Source organism: Ahaetulla prasina, chromosome 18, assembly GCF_028640845.1.
Source record: "Ahaetulla prasina isolate Xishuangbanna chromosome 18, ASM2864084v1, whole genome shotgun sequence".
NCBI classification, from domain to species: Eukaryota; Metazoa; Chordata; class Lepidosauria; order Squamata; family Colubridae; genus Ahaetulla; species Ahaetulla prasina.
Window position 1 is genome coordinate 5,075,329 of NC_080556.1, and position 9,645 is coordinate 5,084,973.

At 48.9% G+C, this 9,645-nt stretch overlaps 1 protein-coding gene across 2 annotated transcripts; it reads left to right on the forward strand.

Annotated features, from left to right (window-relative positions):
• The first annotated feature begins 23 nt into the window (after positions 1-23).
• SDF4 (stromal cell derived factor 4) lies at positions 24-9,544 on the forward strand. Of its 2 annotated transcripts, none has more exons than XM_058161265.1 (7): positions 24-148; positions 1,767-2,133; positions 4,315-4,451; positions 4,558-4,671; positions 5,286-5,444; positions 6,634-6,809; positions 8,895-9,544. In XM_058161265.1, exons 2-7 carry the CDS (start codon positions 1,826-1,828, stop codon positions 9,069-9,071), a joined length of 1,071 nt encoding a protein of 356 aa, XP_058017248.1. In that variant the 5' UTR covers positions 24-148; positions 1,767-1,825; the 3' UTR covers positions 9,072-9,544. The 2 variants fall into 2 exon arrangements, with proteins under 2 accessions (XP_058017248.1, XP_058017247.1); XM_058161264.1 differs by lacking the exon at positions 24-148 and adding an exon at positions 766-786.
• Positions 9,545-9,645: the final 101 nt, after the last annotated feature.

The following is a 9,645-nucleotide window of genomic DNA, read 5'->3' on the forward strand; positions in this document are numbered from 1 at the left end:
TCCCGCGAGGGGGCCGGAAGAGGCGGGGCTCCGCCGGTCCTCCCAGCGCGGAGTGAAGTTTCCGGCTTCCGGTCTGCAGGGCTAAGAAAGGCCGCCGTTGCCCCGGCGCTGGGTCGGGCATGAGGAAGCTGGGAGGCCGACCGGGAAGGTCAGACCCTCGGACGGGAAAAGGGGGAGGAAAGGCCACCTCTGAGCACGTGCAGAGGGTCTAGTCTAGTGCCCCCGAAGAGAGCGCTTTCCTTGGTGTTTCGGGCGACGGTTCCTCTGGGCATGTGCGGAGTGCCGCCCTTTTTAATATATCCCTTTTCACCTCGGGGCGTTCCCGGAGGGGATCCCTGGGGGCTTTTCTGCCGGGCGATCGAGCAATCCGGATCCGTCCGAGGGTGTTGGATCGTATCTGGGGAGCCAGGTCGGATCCCTTGGGCAGTACGGGAAGTCCTCGACTTACGACCACCACAGCCCTTGGGGCGGTTTTTGCCCCGTTTAACGACCTTTTCTTGCCACCGTCGCCAAGTGAACCGCCGCAGTTAGCTCAGTTAGTAACGAGGTCGTTAAGTGAATCCGGCTCCTCCCCCCCCCCATTGACATTGCTTGTCAGAAGGTTGCAAAAGGGGATCGCGTGACCCCGGCGGACGCTGCGACCGTCATAAATAGGAATCGGTGGCCAAGCATCTGAATGTGGAGCACAGGACCACACCATGGTGCAATGGTGTGAAAAGTGTGAAAAAAACGGCCCTAAGTCACTTTTTTCAGTGCCGTTGTAACTTGGGTCACTCGATTGAAACCGTCGTAAGTCGAGGACTACCTGTATTGTGTTGTCTGCCTGGAGGCTTCGTTTTATTTCTGGGGAATAAACTCTGTGGAATAAACTCTTGACAAAGAGTTCCTCTGAGAACGTGCAGACCGATTTTCGCTTCGGCAGAACGGAGGAGCAGCTGCTACTCTGTTTTTTGTTTTTTTAAAAAAAGAGGAATGATCTTTCTTCCTAAAAGCTATCGGAATATAGAGGGGTTTTTATGCCGAAAAACATTAAGGGGAACCTGAAGCCCTTTTTTTAGCCAACTGGCGGGGGGTGGGGGGGAGGAAACTGGTCAAGATTTGAGTGGCTTTGATGCTGGGAAAGTTAGTGACTGACGGAGAGGTGGGGGAGGGGAGCCCTGCAAGATTTAATTTAAAAATGAGATTTTAGTAAAAAGATTTCTTAAAAGAGGAAAACGTAAATGTAGGTGTTTGCTTCCCTAGAGAAGGGAAAAACTGCAAAGTAAATCAAGTCACCTAACTTGGTTAAAAAAAAAACAACCAGCAGCATGATGCAACAGGTAAAACAGTAACAGCATTGGAAGGGACCTTGGAGGTCATCTAGCCCAACCCCCTGCTCACGCAGGAGACCTCTACTAGGGATTCGAAACTGCTTTCTGATCCACAAGCTCAGTGTCTTAGCCACCTAGACGTGAATGCTCCGTTTCTAACACAACGCATATTTTTGGGGGGAGGCTCAGGTGTGCTGTGGGTGCGTCAGCTTTGCGGGAAAGCATTTCAAGTTGGAATGGAAGAGTTGAAAAGCTTGCAAGTGATACCAAATCTCCTGGCCTTCTGTAATGATCTAAAAACCTGCTTGCACCGATCCAGCGTGTGATGCGAACCCTCCCCAAGTGAACGGCTTTAGAAAAGATGGTGCGAGGCGTGACCTCGGTTAACTAGTTACAGAGTTATCGATTTTTCACCACAGGAATAATGCTAATGGTTTGACCCGTTGCCCCCTCCAGGTTATCCAGGCACCATACCGGCCCTTCGCCCTGCTTGACCTCCTGAAGGACAGGAAGCCATGGTTTCCAAACGCGTCTTCATCTGCAGCCTGGGCTCCATCTATTTATCCCTCCTCTTCGTCTTTTTGCTCATGGACGTCTACGCCCGGCCCGCCAACAGCTCCGTCCTCAAAGAGAAAGCGGCCGCCGACAAAGACGAAAACGAGATCCTCCCTCCGGACCACCTGAACGGGGTCAAGATGGAACTGGACGGACATCTCAACAAAGAATTTCACCAGGAGGTTTTCCTGGGCAAAGAGATGGAGGAGTTTGACGAAGATTCGGAACCGCGGAGAAACCGGAAGAAACTGGTGGTGATCTTCTCAAAGTGAGCATGTCTTAACTTGAAAATTGCTGCTGTTCTCCTAAAATAGACGCGAGGAGGGACTATCCGAAGGCCAGCATTGGTATGTGCGGGAGAAATCTTGATTAGGGCTTCCCTCCGTCATTTGGAGCCATGATTGTTCTAAGGATCTTAGCCAGTTCTCCAAGTTATTCTTTAAAGGAAATTAACGGAAGGAAATCTGCCTTGGATTCTCATTGCTTAAGCTCTTATTTATTCCTTCCACTGCCACTGGGCTTGACATTAAATTATTACAAAGCTTAAGTCAGAATAGAGTTGGAAGGGACCTTGGAGGTCTTCTAGTCCAACCCTTTGCTCAAACAGGAGACCCTATACCATTTCAGACAGGTGGCTGTCCAGTCTCTTCTTAAAAGCCTCCAATGATGAAGCACCCACAATTTCTGGTGGCAAGCTTATGCCTTATGCACGGTCACTCACGCTCTGGTTACGTCTCGGCTGGATTATTGCAATGCTCTCTACATGGGGCTGCCCTTGAGGTGCACCCGGAGGCTGCAGTTAGTCCAGAATGCAGCTGCGCGAGTGGTAATGGGAGCCGCTCGAGGCTCCCACGTAACACACTGCTCCATAGTTTGCACTGGCTTCCTGTGGTCTTTCGGGTGCGCTTCAAGATCCTGGTTACCACCTTTAAAGCGCTCCATGGCTTAGGACCCGGGTACTTACGAGACCGCCTGCTGTTACCGTATGCCTCCCATCGACCCGTACGCTCTCACAGAGAGGGCCTTCTCAGGGTGCCGTCCGCCAAACAATGTCGGCTGGCGGCTCCCAGGGGTAGGGCCTTCTCTGTGGGAGCACCGACGCTCTGGAACGAACTCCCCCCTGGCTTACGTCAAGTTCCTGATCTTCGGACCTTCCGTCGTGAGCTAAAAACATACTTATTTACTCAAGCAGGACTGGCATAAATAGTTGATTTTAAATTGGGGTTTTAGAGATTTTAAACATTTGTAAATTTTTTAAATTATCGGCCATTTATTAATAGTTTTTTAATTTCTTTTAATTGTATATACTCTGTATTTTATTTCGGCTGTACACCGCCCTGAGTCCTTCGGGAGAAGGGTGGTATAAAAATCTAATAAAATAAATAAATAAATAAATAAGCTGTTCCACTGGTTAATTGTCCTCACTGTTAGGAAGTTTCTCCTTAATTCCAGGTTGCTTCTCTCCTTCATTAGTTTCCATCCGATGTTTTTTGACCTGCCTTCTGGTGCTTTGGAATATAAGTTGACCTTTTCTTCTTAGTGGCAGCCCCTCAAATACTGGAATACTGCTATCATGCCTCCCCCCCCCCCACCCAGTCCTCCTTTTTTCTAGACTAGCCCTACCCAAATCCTGCAAACGTTCTCCATATGTTTTTGTCTCCAGGCCCCTAATCATCTTTGTTTTTCTCTGCACTCTTTCCAGAATCTCAGCAATTCTTTTTGTAATGTGGGATTGGTAATGGCCATGCGGATATCTTGCCCGCAAAGTAAAAAATATTATTTGTTAAGGGCATAGCAGGGAAGCAAGCGGCGGTAATAAAATGAAAAAAAAACCAATTGCTGGGTCTCGACCAGGGGTGGGCTTCAAAATTTTTAGCAAGGGTTCTCTGCCAGGTTGCTGGGTGGGTGTGGCCATGGTGGGCGTGGCCTAGTCAGCCTCCTGCACCATGGCAGGGGGAGGGGTTACCCTCCCTGGGCTCTGGAGACTTTCCTTGAGCCTCTGGGAGGGCGAAAACTGTCTCCCCAGCCTCTGGAGGCCGAAAAAAGGCTTGTTTCCAGCCTTCTCAAACTTCTGATAGGCCCATTTTTTGCCCTCCCCGAGCCTCCGTGTGGGCCCTGCACTTACCTGCATCCAAAATGGGCCACATGGGGACTCCTGGGAGGGGCGGGGCAGGGTAGGCAGGGCCAGCCAGGAGTGGGATTTGGGGGTTATCTGAACCGCACAGAACCTTAGCTAGAGGTTCTCCCGAACCCCCAGCAGCCCAATCCCTGGTTGAGACTCTACGGTGGCCCTTCCTTCGTTGCTCTCCATCCTTGGATCAGCTGAACTTGTAGGTGGTTTGGTTGTTGGCTGAACCAAGAGAGAAGATTTTTTTCCCCCTTTTGTTGGGACACTGGGGATTGGGAATCCTCTTAATGCGGCTCCTTTCTTTTCCGCCCAACTCGGCAGGGTCGACATCAACCGCGACAAGAAAATCAGCGCCAAGGAAATGCAGCGCTGGATCATGGAGAAGACGGAAGAGCACTTCCAAGAGGCCGTGGAAGAAAACAAGATGCATTTCCGGGCCGTGGACCCTGATGGCGATGGTAAGCGAAAGGGGGGCAACCTTGGCCAAGTTAGATGGGGGAGAAGAATCTGCCTTTATGATCGACTGCGGGAAGGTTGCTGAGGCGTCCCCCTCTCTCTTTTCAGGCCACGTGTCCTGGGATGAATATAAAATCAAGTTCCTGGCGAGCAAAGGCATGAACGAGAAAGAGGTGGCGGAAAAGATTAAGAACAACGAAGAGCTGAAGATCGACGAAGAGAGTGAGTTGACTTTGTTTCCTAAAAGAGGGTTCCAAGCCCAGACCTGGGGTTCTTCCCTGTGGAAATTTTTTTTAAAAAAGAATAAAATCACAATTTTCTCCTGGTTTTCAAAGGAAGGTTTCCTAATTCTCGCTTGGCGCAATGTACCGAGTTGCGCACGTCAGTGGTGGCCGCTAACATAATAAGATGAGATCCTCTTCCCTAGCCTTCTGGACTCTCTGTAAAATCCCTTTTCTCCCATCCAGTAAAAATAGCAATAGCACTTAGACTTATATACCGCTTTACAGTGCTTTTACAGCCCTCTTTAAGCAGTTTATAGAGTCAGCCTATTTGCCCCCAACAATCTGGGTCCTCATTTTACCCACCTCGGAAGGATGGAAGGCTGAATCAACCTTGAGCCTGGTGAGATTCGAACTGCTAAATTGCAGGCAGCCGGCAGGCAGCAGCAGGAGCCTGCAGTACTGCACTCTGACCACTGCGCCACCACGGCAAACCAAGCCATGTCTTAAGTGGCCAAAATCTCCAACTAAGTTCTCTCTTTGTCAGTTTTAACCAGAACAGTAAAACCTGGACTTCAGAATTTTTTTTAAAAAAAATCTTCTCTACCTCCACAGCCCAGGAAGTCCTCGATAATTTGAAAGACCGCTGGTATCAAGCCGACAACCCTCCAGCCGATCTGTTGCTGAATGAGGAAGAATTTTTGTCTTTCCTTCATCCGGAGCACAGCAAGGGAATGCTGGAATTTATGATCAAGGAAATCATCCGGGATTTGGGTACGTTTCTTCCGAACCGTTCTTCCAACTCTGATCGCCCCAGCGGATATGATGGCACGGCGGCTGGGTATCCTTGGATGCCACCCAGGCCGGAGTTGTGAGGGGGTGAATGAATGCCAGCTGGGGAATTCTGGGAGTTGAAATCCAACTTCTGGCTTGAGAAAGACTTTTGAGCTCAGATGTTCCCACCAGGGGCCGTGTGACTGAGCTGGCCTGGTGCTTCTCAACCCAACTCCGAATGGCTGGGATTTTGGTGCCCAGGCCAGGGTGCTCTGAACTCAACATTTGATTGTGAAGACTTGCAGTCTAAAACCTGAGATTCGTGCCGGGAGTAAAAAAAAAATTAGACTTTTATCCAGTTGAAAGGGGAGACTAGCTTGTTTCACTTCAGCTGTGAAACCTTAATATTGATTCCTGTTATATTTTATTGGAATTACCCCTTTAAAATATATTTTATATATATACACATAATACACACACCCACACCCCAAATGTATATTTGCTGATAGATAAATAAACGGAGACTAGTGTAGATCTATTTCGAGCTATTTAGCTCTCATCAGCTAGGCATACCCTTTCTGCGATTCATATATCTGCCTAATATGCAAGCCGGCCCAGGTTCGAATCCCAGAAAGGTTATGGCTAGCTGATGAGAGCTAAATAAATGAAGATGCGCCTCGACTTATGATCACAATTGACCCCCGACATTTGTGCTGCTAAGTGAATTTTGCCCCGTTTTACGACTATTCTCACCACACCTGTTCAGCGAATCACTGCGGTTGTTCAGTTAGCAACATGGTGGTTGCTAACAGTCAATCTGGCTTCCCCCTTGACTCTGCATGCCGGGAGGTTGCAAAAAAAAGGAGTCACATGACCCCAGGGACAATGCAACCGTCATAAGTACGAACCAGTTGTCAAAGCATCCAAATGACAAGTGACCCTGGGGAGGGGGATGCTGTATCGGTTGTAACTTTGAACGGCCGCTAAACGAACCATCGCAAGTCGAGGGCGACCTGTGCTTGTAACGCCGAGCCGATGCAGCTGGGCTGGAAGACGTGCCCAGCGGAGACAAAAGTAGAATCGAGTAGATTTCAATCTTTTGCACAGGCAGCTTGTTTGATTCGATTTCTCTCTCTCTCTCTCTCAATCGTCCCGTCCTGTCTCCCCACCCACCCACCCACCCACCCAGATCAGAACGGCGATAAGAAGCTGACCCTTTCGGAGTTCATTTCCTTGCCGGTTGGCACCGTTGAAAATCAACAAGCCCAGGATGTGGACGACGACTGGGTGAAAGACCGAAAGAAAGAATTCGAAGAAGTCATCGACGCCAACCATGACGGTATCGTTACCATGGAAGAGCTGGAGGTAACCAAATCGTGGCTTAATTTCTTAATTCTCCCTCCCCCAAAATTACATGTATTTCCCACCCCCAACCCCACCCCACTCCCCCATCCTTCCGCTGGGCTTTAATGGCGTGAGTGCCAGGCCAGCAGTTCTTGAAACAAGCTGATGCCTGCTAGATCGAAGCTGATGCCTGGCAACTCACTGGAAACGGTCCAAAATTTGAAGGAAGAAGTGGGGGGGAAACCCCAAACCCCAGACTGCATTACTGTTTAAATTCCCCCCTCCCCCCCGCGTTCCGCTTTCTCATGGCAGGTGAGCCAAACGGATGTGTGGGCACAGCATTCTTCTGCGAAGTCGGTTTGCAGTTTCAGCTTTTTCTGACTTCCAAGTTACCAAAAGGAAGAGCGGGCGAGACAGCCTTGCACTTTCTCATGGAGTCTGTCTGTCTGCCTGCCTGCCTATCATCTATCTATCTGTTTGTCTATCTATCTACCTACCTATCCATCCATCCACCTATCTATTTCTATCCATCCATCCATCCATGCATCCATCCATCTCATCTACCTACCTACCTATCCATCCATCTATTTCTATTTCTATCTATCTATCTACCTATCTATCTACCCCTCTACCTCCCCACCCATCCATCCATCCACCTACCTATCTACCATCTATCTATTTCTATTTCTATCCCTATCCATCCATCCATCCATCCATCCATCCATCCATCCATCCATCCATCCATCCATCCATCCATCTCATCTATCTACCTACCTACCTATCCATCCATCTATTTCTATTTCTATCTATCTATCTACCTATCTATCTACCCCTCTACCTCCCCACCCACCCATCCATCCATCCACCCACCCATCCATCCATCCATCCATCCATCCATCTATCTATCCTCAGCTTTCTGCAAACCAGGGGCCTTTAAGTTGTAGGAGAGTTATTTCCCAGGATTCTCTGTCTGCTGGGGAATTCTGGGAATTGGCTGAAACACGGATTAAAACAAGTAATTTTGAGGTTGGCAACTCTTTAAGATTGTGTGGACTTCGACTCCCAGAATTCTGGGAGTTGAAGTCCACACATCTGTAAGGGTGAAAAACACTGGATTAAAACATGCCCTGTACTTTTGCCTTCATGGAGAAAATGTGTGAGCAGATGCTTTTTGTTCTGTATCTGGATCTGTTCGAGAGGCAGATTATGTAACAAGGATTACCGATTAATCTCGTTGGCACCATTCTATCCCAAGGTTAATCCCTCTCTCATCCTTCACTGAGGAATTAGGGTGCTAATGTTTTCGCGTGCCTTCCTGTCAGAGAAGCCACCGAATGGGCAGCTTTTTTCCTTTTCTTGAAGTTAATTGCACCTATTCCAGCGTAGGGTTGCACATTACGGGACTACCGGTTTGCCATGGGCGCGTAAAAAGCCCGGTTCGCGCACGCGCCTGCTTTCCATACCTGGTGTTCTGCACATGCGCCTGGCCTTCCACTTTGCACATGCGCCATCCATGCATGTGACCTTCAGGGTCCCTTCCAACTCTGTTATTCTATCTTCTATTCTACGCAGGGGTGAATGCTACTGGTTCAGACCGGTTCGGTAGTAAAAAATGCTACCGATTCGGGCAAACCGGTATTTCCGACGATCAGCTAGGCGACGATCAGCTGTGACGCGCGATTTATATTAGCTAGAATCATCGGATTTCCTCCTTTCTAGCTAATCTAAATTGCGTGGCACAGCGGATTCCCCCCCCCCCTCGCTGTTCTACTTACCTTTGCAGACTCAGAAGGCTTCAAAATGTTCCTTTTTTAGCGCTGCGCGGGCGTACCTCAGGCGTGCATGCGTGTGAAGCGCGCGCTCGGTAGCGAACTCACAGAATCAGTAGCAGATTTCAGAGGATTTCACTTGTGATTCTGTCTAATAATAAACTAAATAAATAAGTGCCGCTTGACATCGGAAGCCATTCCCTGGAGGGTTATTAGCGCGTTTTTGAGGATGGCGGGGGCGGACAAAGGCTGAGACTCTTCCCCCCCTGTAAAATACTTTGGCTTGAATTGCTGATTGTGGGAGTTTCTTTATTCCTTCACTTTGCTTTCCTCCTAGGAGTACATGGACCCCATGAATGAGTACAACGCCTTGAACGAAGCCAAGCAGATGATCGCCGTAGCGGATGAGAACCAAAACCACCACCTGGAACTGGAGGAGATCTTAAAATACAGCGAGTATTTCACCGGCAGCAAGCTGATGGATTATGCGCGGAACGTCCATGAGGAATTCTGAAGGCGCGCTGGAGCCCTTTTGGGCGCACTGTCGCGCCGCCTCGTTTCCCCAAACACGACACGCGTTTCCTTTTTGCCGCTGGGTCTGTGTTCTGTGCATATACAGTTGTGGTGGTTTTTCTGGACTTTTTCGCTTTCAAAAGCCCGTCTGCGTACATTAAAAGCCAAATGTTTTTTTTTTTTTCCTGAACTCACCAGGATGAAAATCTGGACACGTTTCTTGATTTGCGGTGCCGGCTGAACAGCGTTGAAGATCTCACGATCTGATTCTTTTTTTCTTTTTTTTTTTAATATCGGGAAAAAACACTGCAGGGGAAGCCGGCAAAACCCTGATCCTTGATCACCGGGGAGGGAGGGAGAGAGAAAAGGGGACGTGTTTAATTTTACATCAAGTTAAATCATGGTGCGGTTGTGTAGCTCTTGTGATTGCTTGAAAAAGAATGTTTCGGAAAACATCGATTCACTGGAAACTGCTCCAACTGTGGTGGCTATTTTAGAGGGTGCGGCCTCGGACGGTTACCGGTAGTCTGCAATTGGAACCGGAAAATTTGTTGTTAGGCAGCCAGGGTCATAAA